We start from the raw sequence: 18,936 nt of genomic DNA on the forward strand, positions 1-18,936 counted from the left end.
CCATGGTACTGATTTGTACCAGGGGACTCATCGCACAGCATCTACCCAAACGAGATTTCTTAAGTTTGGCCGGGCTGGGTGGGGGGGGAGGCTATCATCTCCCTAGATTAAGCCGCTAGCCGAACCAAGAGTTACAATTGTAAAAGACCATGAAATTCTGCACCCAGACACACAAGAAAGAACATCTTGCTTATTGGCTAACATGACCTGTTATCTCTAGTCATAACCCAAACGTTGCTGCTATGGAGAAACCATTACCTTAGCAGTGAAACATTACAAAGAAGCCATTACATTAGCCTTAGCAGTGAAACCTTACAGCGTGTTACACACACGTCCAATATATTTAATTGGAAGAAATGACAACCAACCTGATGACAGTAACATAACAGGCACAGGAGGAAAGTGTGACTTGGCTATCATCAAGGCACATGTGGAAACCAGTTCAATGACTTTGGATGATGTCAGCATGTGGCAACACGTGAGACAACTGTTAATGGAGGAGGGAGGCTGCAGGAAAGGGGTTTTATCACTGGTGATCCTTGGCTATGATTAGGTCCAAGTTTCCATGGAGCTAGATGAGACAGTGTGGTTTCAGACAAGAGAAAATTCACTAGTCATGTGTACAGAAGGTTATTCACTAGTCATAAGCACAGGAACTAATTTAGTACTATAAAAGAAGCTGATGCACCACACCTGATTGATGAGATTAAAATGGGAAATCACAGAAAAGAGTAATTTAAGTTACAATATTTAAAACTTTGAATTATAAAAAGGTTAGAGATGGGGGGAGGATTGGCAAGGGAATAGTAGACATAAGAGAAAATGAGGATTGATTTGGAAGTGGTAAGAAATCATGATAGTTTCAAAACTGAACTGGAAATAATAGCTGACCGATCAAAAGGAAAAGGTTGTAATGTTGACTTGTGGGAGCCAGGAATGAAGGTGAAGGAAGCATGGTATTGAGATACAGATCTGATTTCCTTAGAATAAACTCAAAAAAGGAATTAAGAGTTATGCATTCTTCCAGTAGATGCACTTTCTTGCAAACATTCACAGTACAGCAAAGAAATATAATAAAATCAATGAAAAACTACGTGCAAAATGGACAAACAACCAATGTGCAAAAGAAGACAAACTAAGCAATTAGAGAGAAAAAATAATATTGAGAAATGAATTGTAGAGTCCTTGAAAGTGAATCCATAGGCTGTGGATCCAGTTCAGTGTTTGACCGGAGTGAAGTTATCCATGCTGATCAGAGGGTTAACAGCTATCTCTGAACCTGGCGATCCGGGAGTTTAGCCATGCAATCATGTGTGAGCAGAGCAACGGGCTCAGCACACAGCCCGGGGGTGGGGGGGGGGGGGGGGGGGTATCCATGTTGAGAGGATGATGGCGAGGGAGGAGCGGTTGTGCGTCCTGACTATCTGAGGTTTGTTGGTTAGGAAGTCCAACAGCCGGTTGCAGTGGTGTATTTAGACCGAGGAGTAGGAGTTTGTTCACCAACATCTGTGAGACAACAGTGTTGAATGCTGAGCTGAAATCCAGAAACAGCATTCTGACATATGTGTCCTTATTTTCTAGGTGTATCGGGGTAGGTGCATGGCAGATGCTGTGGCATCTATCGTCGAGCAGTTCTGTCAGTAAGCACATCAGTGAGTGTCCAATGTGGCAGGAATGGAGTTTTTGATGTGTGTCATTATCAGCCGTTGAAAACATTTCATGATAACTGGCATTAATGCCACTGGGCAGTAGTGGTGTAGTTCTGTAGTTGTAGAGTTCTTTGGTACAGGGATAATAGTGGCTGATTTGAAGCAAGGGGGGATAGCACCTTGGACGAGTGAAGTGTTGAAGATATCGGTGAAGACATCTAGAGCTGGTGTGCACAATCCCCGAATACTCGGCTTGGGATGTTGTCAAGTCCGGTGGCCTTATAGGGGCTAACTCTGCTCTAGAGCCCTTCTCACCCCGCTGCTGTTATAGACAGTGGCTGCTCAGCTGGGAGAGGGATAGCTTTTGTGGCCGGCGCTGTGTTTTATGTCTCAACTCGTAGTAAATCAGTTCTCTTGTCTCCTCTGGTCAAGAAAGTTCTCTGAGACACACTTCAAAAACATCCCTTCCTATCCTTTTACATAATCACAATCTTTATTGAGATATTCGAATCATCATCACTACTTCACATCTTTTATGCATCTGTATAATTCATTCACCAATTTGAATTTCAATACCCAATTAATTGCCTGTGAGGAAAGCTCCCATAAATATTTAAACATCTGTACTTCTTGACTCCAGATTCTCCAGAGATATAGCCACTTTCATCAGCACTGCAAATATTTTCAACCAATTCGATCCTTACACATCCTTTCCATATGCCTTGCCTGTCAAAATATGTACCTTCACATACTTTGAACCCATTCCCTTTTTAAGCTGTGGTAATTGCCAAAAACTTCAGTCAGACGTGGTCAATTACGCCATTGGCTCCCCAATCTCGTTTAGATAGATAGATAGATACTTTATTCATCCCCATGGGGAAATTCAACATTTTTTCCAATGTCCCATACACTTGTTGTAGCAAAAACTCATTACATACAATACTTAACTCAGTAATAATATGATATGCATCTAAATCACTAACTCAAAAAGCATTAATAATAGCTTTAAAAAAGTTCTTAAGTCCTGGCAGTTGAATTGTAAAGCCTAATGGCATTGGGGAGTATTGACCTCTTCATCCTGTCTGAGGAGCATTGCATCGACAGTAACCTGTCTTTAATGTATATCTGAGACTTGGAGCTTATTTATGTAAACATATTTTGACCTTTGGTGTAGTTATAGTGCTCAGGAAGTTTGGTGAAGCATTATAGTCACAGAATCACAGAACACCACAGCACAGAAAAGGGCCCTTCAGCCCATCTAGTCCATGCCAAACTATTATTCTGTCACACCCAATCAACTTGCACTCAGACCTTAGCCCTCCATGGCTCTCCCATCCATGTACCTATTTGCCAAAAATCTATTTTCTTTTTCTGGCACTGTCATGTCTATCAAACCTTTCATACTATCTTCCCTTTATAACTTACTTACGTTACCACTTCCAAGCCGATCCCAGATTCAGTACTGATTTTACCTCCAACCACACTGTCATCCCCACCAATCAGAAGCCGTCTCACTGTCTCCCTTGGAGACTGTCAAAAGATCGAGTCCTGCCCTCATCAGGGCAGTTCGCTGCTTCAGTTCTAGTTGTTTTTTGCCTGCTTTTTCCCCATCCCTTCCTCTGCTAATGCAGAGAGTGAGGGGGACCGCGGCGCCGAGCCGATGCGGTAGCGTAAACGGAGGGCTGGTGAGTGGATAGCCGACATTGTCTCTGGAATGTTCCGGAAAGTTCTCTCCACCGGCTTCCTGGTGCGGGCCCTTCACGCGGCCCTGACGTGGGCGGTGACGTTGGTTCTCTTCCTGTACAACACGGGTGAGGTCATCATTAGGTCGAACCCTATGTCCAGAGATAACCGCGCTGCTTAAATGTGAAACTTACCGATGTACTAAACGCGGCGGCTTGTGGACGAGGTAGATAGAAGAAAAATTCTACTCTAAGTTGACCTTATCTGAACAGCATAAAATGTTGTGTACCTTTACTGGGTTTCTTCTGAGCCCCCTCCACTCCGAAGAAAGCAAACCCAGCCTACTGGGTCTCTTGTCATTGCCAGTTTGGAGACACAAGTAACTGCAGATACTGGAACAAAGTAAAAATAAACTGCTCTCAGCCTGAAATTCGACTGTCATTTCCCTCTACAGATGCTGCCTGAGACCCTGAGTTCCTTTTCCAGTTTGATACTAGATCCTGGTAAACTTTCTCTGCTCTCTTCCATGCCTCCTAAAAAATTGCTTTCCACATGACTCCTCGATGCATCTTTGTCCCTTCTGCCGGTGCTTGAGCTCCGAAACCTGCAGTGAAACTCCCCACAGATGCTTGGAGTCCCTGTGAATTCCTGCATGGTGCAGAGAAGCAACCGAGGACTGAACTACCCTTCAATACTGTACCTTTAACTTTTAAAAAGTCCTTTAATCCAAGAATAAAAGAATTGCCTTTTAAAATAAGATCATAGTTACCAAATTAAAGAATACTAATCAATCTACTGATCAGTAAACAAGATCATCTCGCATTTTGTTTGTTGCTTCAGACTGCAGTCGCTTGTGCTTCTACTCTACTGATCACCCCGTCTTTAATTTGGCTTAAACTATAACTGTAAAGGAAATCCTCATTCTGGTCTTTCTTACCAACCAACTGCCCCTTGAAATGAGATCTCGCCTCTCATCCTGTATCCTGCCTTCGTGACGTGACAGGTAGACCCTCTCCTCTGCTTGCTGTAACCAGTTGTAAATTTCATTACAGCCTCCTTTTGAGTTTATAAACCAATCATCTCTTCCTGTACCTTCACAGCCAGCTGCTCCTGCCCTCACTTCTGCCAATTTCGAGCACTCAAGAAGTGGAAATATCTGCACTATATTTTAACATATTTTTAGAGTGGACTTATTATACAGAAGAAATTCTGAAGGCTTGTCACGTACTTGTTTACATCTTTTAAAAAACTTCCCCTAATTAAAAGGTGCTGGGTGACATTATTCTGAAAGAATGAAAAGTTTGTGTTTAAATGGGTTCTGTACATTGTATTATATTACTTGTATAAAATAAAAGCAATCCATTCAGTCCATACAGGTATTATTTGTGCACCACATGAACCTCCTTCCATTTTCCCCTGGCAAAATCTATTGGTGCAACTCACTGTTCACTTCTCCAACATGCTTGTCCAGCCTCCCTTTGAATGCGTCTTTGTTCAACCATTTCCTCTAGCAGTGAGTTCAGAATCAGATTTAATATCACTGGCATATGCCGTGAAATATATTTTTTTGGGGCAGTGATACAGCACACAAAAAGTGATGTTACAACAAGAAATATATATGCTGTATATAAAATAAAAATCAGTAAGTAGTGCAGAAAGAGAGCAAACAATAGCGAGGCAGTTTTCACTGTCCATTCAGAAATCTGATGGTGGAGGGGAAGAAGCTGTTCCTAAAATGTTGAGTGTGTGTTCAAGCTCCTGTACCTTCCCCAATGGTACCAATGAGAAGAGGGCATGGCCTGGTGATGGAGTCCTTAATGATGGATGCTGTCTTCAAGTTCAATTATTATTCAACCGTATCTGAAATCAAATTTAAGGCATCACCTTTTGAAGATGTCCTCGATGCTGGGGAGACTATTACCCATGATGGAGCTGGCTCAGTTTGCAACCTGCAGCTTTTCCTCAATCCTGCGGAGTGGCCCCTCCATACTAAACAGTGATGCAACCCGATAACATGCTCTGCACAGCACATCTGTAGAAATTTGTTAAGAGTCCGTGTTTTCTCTGTTCAGTGAATTTAGAAGAAATTTTACCTGATAATTTCTTGTGACTATCTCAAATTGGTGACTAATTATATATTTATATAGTCAACATGTGGAAATATTCTGTCTGTAAACATTCTATCAAATCCTTTCATAATTTTAAAACTACCATTAGATGAACTCTCAGTCTTTTCTCAAAAGACACCATACTGTTTATTCTTTCTTGTGGGAGAGATCTGTGTGGCATTTGCTACTGATGGCTGGGGGCAACATACAAGAGTGGCGTTAAATCATTGTAACTTTAGTAACATTACAATTTAGCTAAGCACACCGCCCACCCTTTTTCCCCTACCTTTCATCTGTGTTGAACTTCATTCACTTCACAGCCAATGTCCTCAGATGGTATCATTATGTGTTGGCGCGTGGCCAAGTGGTTAAGGCGTTCATCTAGTGATCTGAAGGTCGCTAATTCGAGCCTTGGCCGAGGCTGTGTGTGTGTCTTTGAGCAAAGCACTTAACCACACATTGCTCTGTGATGACACCGGTGCCAAGCTGTATGGGTCCTATTGCCCTTCCCTTGGACAACATCAGTGGCATGGAGAGGGGAGACTTGCAGCTTGGGCAAAAAACCCTGCCCAGGCTTGTGCCCTGGAAACTTTCCAAGGTGCAAATCCATGGTCTATCGAGACTGACAGAGGCCTACATCATCTGTAAACATAGAAAACTTTTTATTGCAGTGCCAAAGTTATTTGTGTAAATTTTGTTCATGAATAATCTCAGCTAAAAATGATTAAATCCACCATTATCTTCCTCTGCCAGTGTAGCCGTTGGCCATCTGAGGAAAGAGCATTTGTGATAAAATCTTCAGCATGTAGCTCAGGATCCACATATAAACATTGATCTCTGCTCTCCTGTGTGCATCTGAGACACGTACAATCTATAGCAGACTCTTCAAGTGCCACCTGCTGTCCTTACAAAGCCCTCTGAATCTGAATCCATCAACAGTATGTTGACCAACATTAGTGTCTTCTCCTGGGTCAATCCTAGCACTAAAGCTCTGTTTATACTAAGTTGACTCCACTATTGCTTCCCTGACACCAGAAACCTGAAGTAGACTCTGACAAAAAAAAATTCAAAGATGTTCCTAAAGTCTCTGAAAAGATTTAACTTCGCCCCAGACTGTGGAAAACTCTGGCCCAAGACCACCTGAAGAGGAGAAGGAGCATTTATAATGACAGGGAGAATCCATCCGTAAAATGCAGAAGCCCAGTGTAAATAATGAAAGGTGTGCACCACTTCCCAAATTACCCACTGGGCGGCAACCACTTTTAGCAGCTTTTGACCCTCTTTTGGCAGAATTTGTGGATGCCACATTGGCCTCCTTCGCCAATAAAACCTACAGAACTTGAATGGGAGCATGTCATTCTTAATTACAAGAAACAGTTTAAAATGTCCAACTGTGAATAATTTTTATCCATCTTATATTTGTTGCTCAATAAATATAATTCATTCTGATTGTTAATTATAGATCTGAGGCAAAGCGAAGAGCGTGGTGAGTTCCTACAACCAGTCACATTTATCCTGCTGGTTCTCTGTTCAATGTTATTGTACTTCATTACCTCCCTCATGGACCCAGGATACGTCACATTTGATGATGAACTAAAGGTAAATCAATCTCTATCTGGCACAAACTGCAGCACGTAGCTGAGGTGATTATTCTTCCATGAGAGCAGCTAAAATTAGTATCCTGTAGAAACACTATTGCTTCATACCTGAAATTATAGGTTACCCTACATAATGGCTGCCCAGGCAACAGAAATTCACCCTTACAAAATACACAGATCACTACACAAGAAATTGAAGTACAAAGTTAAATTTGTTCTTGTTGAATTTGAGGTGGTGGGGGGTGGGGGGTAGGGGTTGGAAGTAAAGAAATAAACAATTTATCTTTCAAGTTGTATTTTTGAGGCATGTGCAAATAACCTTGCTTTGCATTGCAGTAAGTTGTGATATTGACCATTTCCTAGGAATTCAACATCACCATAACATGATTGTTACCTCTTTGTAGAAGTTGCAGCACAGAAATTGGCTATTTGTACTATTCTTCTGTGTTGATCTTTTTGCTTTACATGAGATTTCTCCCACTCTTTATCTAAACCTATCAGGGTAGTCGTTTGTTCCTTTCACCCTTAAATGTACCTAGATTTAATTTGATTGAATTCAATAATATTCACCCTTTTGATTAAAATAAGGACTTTCTCAAATATTGTGCTCTGTATTTTACTTGAAAATTGAAATTTTCAGTTCCTGAGGACTTTGTTGGTTCCTTGCAAACACAGGTATCTCGATCAAATCAGTGTGTTTGGGATGAGAAGGAACAGATGGTGCCTGTGATACAGAAAGCCCAGAGACTGAGACGCTGCGGATACTGCATGGTCCAGGTGGGAATTTCTATTTTAGAAATACTGATTTAAATTCTTAATAATATAAACATTTATCATTGCAGAATAAATATCTCAAGAATTCCAAAAGCCTTTCACAGACTATTATTTGCTATGAAAATTAGGGATAAGCAGTGAGGTGCTAGCCATGTCATTGCCACCTGTGTACTAAAATGAAAATAAAGTAGGGAGGAAATGATTAGATAATCAGTTTTTAGCGATGCTGTTGAGCAAAGAATATTGGGGAGGACACCAAACAGAATCCCTCTGCTCGTCAGAGTTTTGCCATGATCCTTTATATTCACCTTTTAGACATACCAGGGCCTCACTTTAACATTTGAAAGACTGCACCCCAAACAGTAAGGAATGCTCTCTATTGCTTGGCACTAAGCTGCATTAGTAAGTTTTAATACAATTAGTAATTGTTGACATGATTTTGTGATCAATTTTTCTTTATTCTATCCACTTGGAAACTCCTGTGGCTAAGGTGAGTTACTGGAAACAGCAGTTTAATATACATTGATGTAAAATTAGGAGCCTGTTGAACCTAGGTATCATCAATCTCTGTTTTTACTTGGGTACTAATTGACAACTATGAATCCATAATACTTTATTTATTTCAAATTTTTAGTATTTACTTTAATTTTGTAAATCTGGCTAACTTCTAGGTTGGTACTGTGGAATTTAATTTCTTGCCTGTGCATTTACCAAAAAGAGGCAGAAGATTGACCAATCAAAATTCCACTTTAAACTAGCCTTGACTGTTTACTTCACTGCATTTGATTAGAAGATAAATTCTAATAAGTTCCCTCTGTTTCAGCAGCAGCCCATGAGGTCTAAACATTGCCAGTCCTGTCAACACTGCGTGCGGCGATATGACCATCACTGTCCATGGATTGAGAATTGTGTGGGGGAGAGAAATCATCGCTTCTTTATGCTCTATCTGATAATGCAACTAACTGTCTTGATGTGGGCTTTCCACATTGCGTGGTAAGGATCAGTGTGAAATTATACCACATACATAGGGGTTTTATAGTAGAATAGATACACACTCTTGCCTCTGACCAGAAAGCTAATTTCTGTACTGTGTCTGACATCTATAGTATTCACAGAATTTTTGCTGTTACTTGTAGGTCTGGATTTTGTACTGAACCCAGATGGAAAGACTGGCTCCGTGTCAACACGTTCCTGCTGCTGGCATTCATTATTATCATCATTTTCACCGTGGTGGTTATGCTGTTGTTGGTATCACACTTGTATCTAGTGTCCAACAACACCACAACTTGGGAATTCATGTCTCGCCATCGTATCTCTTATCTGAAACACTGCAGCTCAGAGGAAAACCCTTTTGATGAGGGCATTCTTAGGAATTTGTGGATGTTTTTTTGCACGTGTAAAACAGTTACATGGGAAAAGGTTTATTTTAGAGAGGACAATGAGCAGGTTTAGAGAGTGGGTTTTCATAAATGTGTGATCTCTACTCTATTCATTTTGCTTTTCTGCCTCACTGAGATTGAGTCTGAAGAAAATGTGAACATTATTTATCAAAAACAAAGTGCTTCATGTGAGAGATTTTCTCCTTGACTGCCAGAGGCAAGTGGGAAATAGAGAGCAAAAGAGAGGCAAGATAAAATGACAAGTTGCTATAGCCATTATGGGTGTGGTATGCAAATTCTTTCCTCTTTCCACTCCATCCCAAATCAGAGTTTTAAGTTGTGGCTCTAATCAATTGTGGATGAGGTAATTGGGTGGTGGTGGTGGTGGGTTTGAAGGAACTGAAGTAGTTTTTCCATGGTCAAGAGTCACTCGTTACCATCCTGAATAGATATTGAGAAGGATTAAGAGAAGAAAAATTATTTAAATTAGAACTCTGATTCTGGGTTCTGGATACTCATCACGGTTTAAGATCAATTACTAATGTTAAAGTATACTGATCCTCATTTTAACAAAACACATTTAATACAATAATATTTTTGATGTTTCAATATATCCATATTGAAGTAATAACTTTTATTTATCACCAATTTTCAAATGAATAATTTTGCAGTCCATATCTAAAATTTAGATTGTATCTGCATTGAATCATTTTTATTCCAGCAAGGATTACTGTGTTAATATATATATATATTTACAATGTTAAAAACATTCAATTTTAGCAAAAAAAAGCTTTTCATAAAATATTCCAATGATGCTTATTACCCAGATCTTAAGTTTACAAAATTCCTGTAAATATATTTACCTAGGTGTACCAAATTCTTCTGGACAGCATCAGTATTCAAATTCTGCACATTGTCAGAAATCAGAACTTTCATCAATGGTTTCATTTGGCAGAGGTGGCAGATACCACCCCAAGTCAAAGATTGTTAAGATTGTGAAATATTCCTTCATTGTGGTTCAGTACAAGTCCTGAAACAAACTACCTCACAGTACTATGGCAGTATTTTCGAGAGATTACAGAAGTTCAGAGCTGCCAAGAATGGTCAATAAATGCAGACTTTGCTGGCAATGCCCACATCCTGAATAATGGATGCATAAATTCTTACACTTCAGTGCAATACTTACAATTATATACAGCATGATGAAATGCAAAATTAATGTTGCATTCCCAAGAGGATGCAAGAAACACTGGCAATAAATTTAAAGAGCACGGGGAAGGGGTGATCAGAAAGCCAGCATATCACATCTGAACCAATTATGAACAAAATATAATCCCAGTATTGTTGCATAGCCATTTGTGGAATTTTGCATACAAATCAATCATCTTGTTTCTTACAATGCAACAGTGACCATACTTCTAATGTACTTCTTTGTGGTATAGCTTGTCATGAATAGAGCAATATAAATGAAAGCTGTTTTATTAAAAAAAAATAATTTCAACCATTATAAATGGAAAAGGGGAGAAAAAGGAATTATTTCTGAACATCCTGTTCTAGTAGGTAGCTAGTCCAAATACTAATTCCTATTGAGATTGCTGGTCATCCAAGAAATTCTGCAAGCATACCAAAATCAATCATGCAGTTACTGCTGCCATGGAGTGCAGAGGACAAGTAACTGAATGATCTTGGCTGTGACTGCAATCCAAAACCACATAGCTCATTGCATTATTCAACCTAGCCAATTTATCCCAATCCTACAGCATTTGTTCCATTCCTGGTAACATTGGTCACATCTGCCCCAACAGAATAAACTTTTACAACAAGATTACATGCGTCAAGTTTCTGTACAGCCAAGTCCCAAACTACTTGTGATGTCTTTAGACCTACAATATGCACTGCAAAATTTCAAGCACAATTGATCAGATTTATCGTCTAATTTCAGATACCAGGGTGAGGGTGACTGCTTTTCTCCAAAAGTAATGAATATAAACATTTTAAGTGCAATTACAAATTTTATATACAAGAAAATAAATTGAAGGTAGACCAGGGTTCACTGAGGAAACTGAAATGCAACTGGGGACAAATTACCACTGAGAAGCAGCATTACTTATTGCCCCTACAGACAAAAATGCAAGTAATGCACAACATTTTGGTGCTGATCTAATCTTGTGCTCCATATAACTGTTTTTGTTCTATTGATTTAAAACTATAACCTCTAAATATATTTTAATTTTGTTACAAGAGCAAGGGATTTGTATTTCAACGCCTGTAATTAAATCACATCCATCAACATTGAGGCATGTTTGATATACGGAAAAAAATGGAGCGTATAACTGGCAAAACAGGTTTATAGTAATCTGGCAGAGAGAAGGAATTTAATCTACATTGAATTTAGACAGCTGGACTGTACTGGGAATTTATAAGTCATTACCATTAAATAATAGTATGTTACTGTACATTTTCCACAACTTGATACTTTAATAATTTTCTTAAAAGGTTTCTGAACAGACCAATTTCATTAAAATATTCAGCTTAATTTTGGATTAGAATCTGTTCTGTGCCTCAAATCATCAGTACTTGGAAAAATATATTGATTAAACAAGTTTAAATCTTTATTTTGTTTCAAAGTCGTTTGATTTTTCTGTTTCATTCACAAAAAGTTAGTTAATACTGCCTTCAGTAACTGGCAGATGTCAATGCTCGTAATACGGTAAGAAAGGAAAAGTGATTTGAGCCCAAGTAAATTCTGATGATTACTATCTCTTGCTGATGATCTTAGATGAGACAAAGAGAGCCCAGATTCATTCTTGACAATGGAAGAGTATATACAAGTAGAAGCCATTGATATCTCTAGCTTTGTCATGAGATCAGACAAGAGTGAGATTAGGAATGCCCAGTATCTAAAATGGTTGCAAATACAGAGTCATCCTAAAGCTGGAGGCTATCAAGTAGTGTGAGTACTTTTTTTTTTAAAAACAGAGTAATTTCTAACACCTTTGCCATCTGGGCAGGCTCAATGGGTCAGCCAGACCTTCCCTGCCCACCAATTACAAGAGGAATTGGAATAGATTAAAGAATCACTTGAATGCCATCACTCAGATCATCTTTTTTCCCTCTCTTCTGAATTTATCAAAATACAAACCATAAATTATATCAATAAATAGGAACAGTGTCTGCTCTATATCAATAGAGTTAATCTCTATAGTGTTTATCTATTTTAAAAAATCAACATAGATAGAGGTCTTCAAAATAAAGCAGTTATCCTGGATTTCATAATGATACGCTTTTAATAGCTCCATTCCTCTAACTACACGACTAAGAGGTCAGGAATGCAGCTGTTCCTTGGTCTTTGTCAATGAGAATATTTAAAAGCAGACGAGAATGAATCTGCTCAGATTTCAATTTTAAGTTCCTGGTATGTTACTAACCTCTGAAGCATAGAGATTTGGAAACATTAATATAAGCTGGAAGTGCACGATTGTCATCCCTGTCATGTGTTCACCTGAGTCATTAGACACTTACCCGCTACACTCACTTTTAATTTGTTCAAATAGCAACAGAGAAAAATGTTTCAATCCACATTTAAAGTGCAATTGTTTAAAAAGCCTTGCCTTCCCAATAAGTACAACATGCATGTGAACATATTCTGAAGTATCATAACCTGGACCTAATTCCACAAATGCAGTGACAGGCCAAAAACATTCACTGCAAACAGAAATAAAGGCAAGTCAGAGTGCAATGGTCACATTTTTGATAATAACTTATCTTTGTAGTTTTTGGATGCAGGTTTCCTAGTAATCCTCTCTGCTCAACAAAAAAATACAAGCAGAAAAAAGCTATATTAAAAAGGCTACTTAAATATATCCAGAGTCGTCATCGAGTGAAATAAAACAAGAGAACACAATATCTTAGGGTGTGAAGTGGAGCAAATTAAAGTGCTGCTCATGATTACCATCTATCCACCTAAACAGTAACATTTTGTTGTTAGAAGTTTTAAATGCTCCCTATTGACATTCAAATTTGCCTGCATTTACATGGTGAGGCATTTACATAGAGTATCGTGATCAGAGAAAAGCATGGAGGACAAGGTCGTATGAGGTAGTATGTGTTAGGGGTGGATGGTGATGAGAAAGAGCAGCTGAGAAGTAGGAAGTGAGAATTATGCAGCTAACTACCTATTGCTCAGATAAATAAGCAAAATTGTGGACAATTCATCTTGATAATAAATTGACCTGTTAATTCCCTTTGTAATGGTGTAGTTCATTACTATTCTAACAGAATGCAGACATTTTCCAGGATGTGCAGGTTTCTGAACAGGAAATTACATTCACAAAAAGAAACAGATGATCGGGTTCTTGGAAACTAAATATTCATATTCAAATTGGCCTAGAAACTACCAGAGGTTTCAAACTTCTTAGCAGTTTCTCAGTTTGTCCAACAAATAGCACTGTGCATTCTTATGAGGTATCACATCAGAATATGAAGCCTACAAAATCAGTCATCTTGATACAGGTCAGTCATGCAATCAAACCCTTCAAACATTGTTTGCTCCTGTAGAGTTAGTTTTCCAGAGTCTGAAAATGAAGACAAGATCGGAGTCTGGGTTGTAAATTCTTCTTCAAAGTTCCGGACATCATTTCGGCCGCTTAGTTTTGGTACAAATGGCGGCTTTACTTTTCGAGCAAATAAGGCCTCCCAGTCAACTTCCTGTAAGACAAAGTCATGGATGAGAGTGTCAGGATGTAGGTGCAGTAATATACAAATACATACAAACAAAAATAAAACAGATAATGAATTGTACACATATGATATGATCAGTTACTGCAGCATAATCCATTGGCTATTTTTAACTTGGGCGGACATTGTGCTATATGGGTATAAACTATTTCTTTTCCCCCAAGCTGTAAATATTTTACAGCTTGTGAACTGTTTGGAGGGGATTCAAACAATGTCTAATCATTGTGACTCCCTCATTGTGGTAATGTTACCATTTTCAAACCTCATCTTTCTTCAACTTTCCCATTAATCTCACTATTGTCCAACACCACCATTCCTCATCTGGAGTCCCTCAACCAACCACAAAATTTGCTTTGCTCTTTTTATCTCTAACTTTTACCAGACCACCAGAAAGATTATCAACCCAGAAATGTTAGTTACTCTCTCTCAACAGATGCTTTCTAAGCAGTTATTACCAATATTTTCTCTTTCTCTATCTGCAGTACTTCCCTTGTAGAATTCTGAATCAGCTCACTTCCCTCCACCACCTCTTTTTGCTTAAACTGTCCATTTTCCCTTCTCTCTCCTCCACATTTCAAGCACTTTCCTTTCCAGTATTTATCTATTTACTGTTACGACTGAATCTGCATTCACCTTTACAAGCAATGCTATCCAGATCACAATGTAATACCACTTTGGCTTCTGTTGCTCTTTAGTTTAAAACCGTATCCGGTCAAAATTAGTTTTTCAAATATCTCTATAACACTCCTTGTAGTAGTTTCTTCTCGAAAGAGAACCCCAGATCCTATACAAAAGATAGATCCCTCAACCCTGCTGTCAATTTAGTAAATTGCACCATTCAACGATTGGGCATCTTTGCTAAAGTAAGGTGCTCAGAAATTGATATAATTTGTTGGTACCTATTCAGTGATTTTTAAGGTTTAGGATAACTTGCTTGCCCCATTAATATTGCTTTGTAAACATTTATTCATTTGGCTCTTGAAAAACTTAATCTAGAGCTTGATAACAAGCAGATAGGAAATTTGATTGCTAACTGTGCCCTCCCTGTATAATTCCCTAATGGCATTTACCCTAGGTATCCATCACATCGGAATGTGGCAGAAGTAATCACGCTGCCAAGCCATCTTGCACACATTCACATGATGCTACGTCAACTGAATCAAAAGGTTATTTAAGATGTCAGAGAATCAAAACACAAGAGTCTGCCATTCAGACCATCTCAGCGACAATTCTTTGTAGGAAAGTGAATCTCTTTTAATATTAATAATATTAATATCAATCTCTTTTAATGTTTATTCCATATGTTTTCCCTCTTCCATTTTTAAAAGTACACTTAAGTGTGGCCTCCATCAGTTGTGGTCGACCATGGGTACTGCACCTCTGGTAGTCACTGGGGAGGAGCTTCTCCAGGGCACAAGCCAAGGCAGAGTTGATATGGAGATCTGTCTGTTACCCATGCAGTGGGACGCCCCTCTCCATCCTGATAACAGGTCCAAAGGAACAACGAAAGTCGATACAGTTTGGTGCCAGCAGCATCGCAGGAATTGCCATGCCGGTGCTGGGTATGGCAGTCAGCTGCCTTTGGAACTCCGACTCTGGATTTTTCTCAGGGTTTATTCCCAAAGCCTTTCCTGTGAGCAGGTATAGCCGCAAGGCAGCGGAGGTTTGCAATCGGAGTTTCCCTCTCCTAGATGGGCTACCATCCGTGGTTAACAAGCCCCATCTACCCGGAACAACTGGTTTTAAGGCGCCAGTGGCCCGACTTTGTCCCTTTTAAAAGTACACTTATAAAACCCCACAAACCAGAAGATTGATCTCTGTCCTTACATCCCCTTTAAAAACTCCATTATTTGAATTATATTGCCTCTCCATATCCTTCTAATAATGCATTGTTAAAAATTAACTGGATTACATTTTATCAGCCCATTTCAGTCATTTACTGCTACTTCCTCATTTTTTCCTAGTTTTGTGTCATTGACAGACTTTGAACCTATATTTCCTACACCTATGACCAAAATGAGCTTAAAAGAAAAATGTTTGTACCGATTTACTGTCTGGAGATTGTAGCTCAGTGGGAATTTTGTGACTTGGCAATTGCTTCCACTCCCAAATGCATTTACTCCCCACCATTCCCCAATCACTTTGTTTATTACTCACCCTAAAATACATTTCCTTTTTCACTTCTTCTGCATCCTCCTCACCAGTGCCTAAACGGTATTCTGGATTCTTTCTCAGTAGCTGGAAATGGTGTTGCAGGGCAAGGTGGAGAAAAGGGGACAAGAAAAAGCTGTCACCATTATTGCTATTTATTTACTGTTCTTTGTAATCTTTCTTTAAGTAACAAAAAAAATTGATGAGGGTAGGGCAGTGGATGTGGTCTACATGGACTTTAGCAAAGCATTTGACAAGGTCCCTCATGAGAGACTCATCCAGAAAGTCATGAGGCATGGGATAAGTGGAACCTTGGCTGTTTGGATAAAAAATTGGCTTAAAGGAAGAAAGCAGAGGGTAGTTGTGGAAGGAAAATATTCTGCCTGGAGGTCAGTGACTAGTAGAGTGCCGCAGGGATCTGTCCTGGGACCCCTGCTATTTGCGATTTTTATAAATGACCTGGATGTAGAGGCAGAAGGATGGGCGAGTAAGTTTGCGGATGACACGAAGATTGGGGGAGTTGTGGATGGAGCTGTAGGTTGTCGAAGGTTACAAGAGGATATAGACAGGCTGCAGAGTTGGGCAGAAAAATGGCAGATGGAGTTCAATCCAGACAAGTGTGAGGTGATGCATTTTGGAAGGACAAACCAGAAGACTGAGTACAGGATTAAATGGTCAGTTACTTAAGAGTGTGGATGAACAAAGGGACCTTGGGGTTCAAATCCATACATCCCTCAAGGTCACTGCACAGGTTGATAGGATAGTTAAGAAGGCCTATGGGATGCTAGGCTTCATTAATAGGGGGATTGAGTTCAAGAGTAGAGAGGTCATGTTGCAACTCTACAAATCTCTGGTGAGACCGCACTTAGAGTATTGTGTTCAATTCTGGTCAGCTCATTATGGGAAGGATGTGGAAGCTATGAAGAGGGTGCAGAGGAGATTTACCAGGATGTTGCCTGGTTTGGAGAACAAATCATATGAAGGTTAAGCACAGATGGGACTTTTCTCTTTGGAGCGTAGAAGAATGAGAGGGGACTTGATAGAGGTCTACAAGATTATGAGAGGCATAGATGGGGTGGATAGTCAGTACCTGTTTCCCAGGGCACCAATAGCAAACACCAGAGGGCATATGTACAAAATTAAAGGAGGGAAATTTAGGGGAGACATCGGGGTAAGTTTAAAAAAAAAATAAAAACAGAGGGTTGTGAGTGCCTGGAATGACTTGCCAGGGATGGTGGTGGAGGCTAAAACATTAGGGGTATTTAAGAGCCTCTTGGACAGGCACATGGATGAAAGAAAAATGGAGGGTTATGGGGTAGTGTGGATCTAGTACTTTTTTTTTAAAAAGGATTATATGGGCCAGCACAACATGGAGGGCTGAAGGGCCTGTACTGTGCTGTAGTGTTCTATAGTTCTATGGTTTAGAGAGGCAGCATGCTCACGCAAGTAAATCAGTTAGACTGACCTTCCTTATGATCGAGATCACCTCAGTCGATAGGAATCGTGGATAGCGTACCTCAGTATTAACAATGCTATCAAATACCTCATCATCATCGTCTCCTGGAAAAGGGGACTGTAGGGAAAAAAAATAAAAAATACTGTCATATTTGGACAGGGGAATAGGAGGCTTAGAAGTGTAAACAAATTAGCACAATGATGTTCCATGCAAATGAAATTTAGAAATGTTATGCTTCAATTTCTTTGTACACTTCTTCATTCATGAAACGTGTTATAGAAAAGGAAAATAATATCCAGGAAAGTCAATGATTTCAAATTGTTGTGATTAGAGAGCTGGAGCAGTTCATCTACCTGGCTTCTCAGATGAATACTTTAACTAAGCAGTCTCTCGATTGTATTTTGATTTTACCCATAATTAACTTATTTAATTCCACTTTTCCTAACACAATAATCCATTACCAGCTTTGAATAGAGTATGTGAGAGGCAGTTTGCCCCGGCCTGTATTGTCTTAACTTCAGACAGGCACCAAATGATATTCCTCAATTTCAGCTATATTTTCACTATGTGAAATCTAGCATTGTGCTCAGTATCTTGTCCAAAACCAGCGACAGTGAAAGAATCATCACAGAAACAAGCTTACACTGTGCCTAGTTCAAGGAAGTGAAGATCTTACCTCTCCCACCAGCATTTCATAAATTAGGACTCCTAGTCCCCACCAGTCAACTGCTCGTGTGTAGGAGGTATCAGTCAGCACTTCTGGGGCCAGAAACTCAGGAGTTCCACAAAATGTATTTGTGCGATCACCAAAACCCATTCCTGCAAATGAACAGATTTTTTTTTTTTTTTAAAAAGCATTAAAAATATAATTGTGAAGATAAATGACTACAAAATAGCAGGGGCCTATCTGGGAGAATCTCGACACCTGAGAGTTTAATTCCTTTAGCAGCATAAAAGTGAGACAAAAACCTTAATTTGGCATTGATGTATCAGAGTGCAACTGAAGCTTTATTTCACTTTTTGTCGGAATTCCCAGCACAATTCTTGACCCAGTAAATTAGGAAACAACCCAACTACCAGAGCACCTGTGTTGAAGAAACTGAAACCTTCATCTTCCTCATTTCATGGATGCATTCAGTTACTCCCATAGAGTCGTTACTGGGATTAAAAATTCCATGTGGCCACAGAATAGAGACTGAATACAATTAATATAGTAGTACATAGGTGTAAAGGGAAACCTTTTAAAATAGTAAGCCAGGAATAATACCAGTGCCTAATAACAAAAATATTAGCAAAAGTCCATCTGGTCTGAAAAGCACTTTCTCTTAGCACATGAGAGTTTCGGGAATGGCAAAAACAAAGTTTTTCAGATAGGATTCAAAAAGTCATCCCTTAAGGTTC

The 18,936-nt window shown here is 39.3% G+C and overlaps 2 protein-coding genes across 5 annotated transcripts in view; one reads left to right on the forward strand and one right to left on the reverse strand.

The window, feature by feature from the left end:
- Positions 1-3,177: 3,177 nt before the first annotated feature.
- Positions 3,178-11,806, forward strand: zdhhc12a (zDHHC palmitoyltransferase 12a). 4 transcript variants are annotated; one of them, XM_073052372.1, is made up of 5 exons: positions 3,178-3,460; positions 6,903-7,041; positions 7,722-7,815; positions 8,636-8,805; positions 8,949-11,806. In XM_073052372.1, exons 1-5 carry the CDS (start codon positions 3,364-3,366, stop codon positions 9,262-9,264), a joined length of 816 nt encoding a protein of 271 aa, XP_072908473.1. In that variant the 5' UTR covers positions 3,178-3,363; the 3' UTR covers positions 9,265-11,806. The 4 variants fall into 4 exon arrangements, with proteins under 4 accessions (XP_072908473.1, XP_072908474.1, XP_072908471.1 ...); XM_073052373.1 differs by having other exon boundaries at positions 8,639-8,805; XM_073052370.1 differs by having other exon boundaries at positions 6,903-7,039; positions 7,714-7,815.
- Positions 11,760-18,936, reverse strand: part of LOC140731095 (serine/threonine-protein kinase N2-like) — a 51,423-nt gene continuing 44,246 nt past the window's right edge. The window contains exons 19-22 of the mRNA XM_073052375.1: positions 18,212-18,354; positions 17,545-17,652; positions 16,086-16,166; positions 11,760-13,898 (exon numbers count right to left, since the gene is read on the reverse strand). Of these exons, the coding sequence (XP_072908476.1) occupies positions 13,686-13,898; positions 16,086-16,166; positions 17,545-17,652; positions 18,212-18,354 (545 nt within the window). The 3' untranslated portion in view covers positions 11,760-13,685. The remainder of the gene's footprint in view (positions 13,899-16,085; positions 16,167-17,544; positions 17,653-18,211; positions 18,355-18,936) is intronic.

This window comes from Hemitrygon akajei, chromosome 7 (genome assembly GCF_048418815.1).
Source record: "Hemitrygon akajei chromosome 7, sHemAka1.3, whole genome shotgun sequence".
NCBI lineage: Eukaryota > Metazoa > Chordata > Chondrichthyes > Myliobatiformes > Dasyatidae > Hemitrygon > Hemitrygon akajei.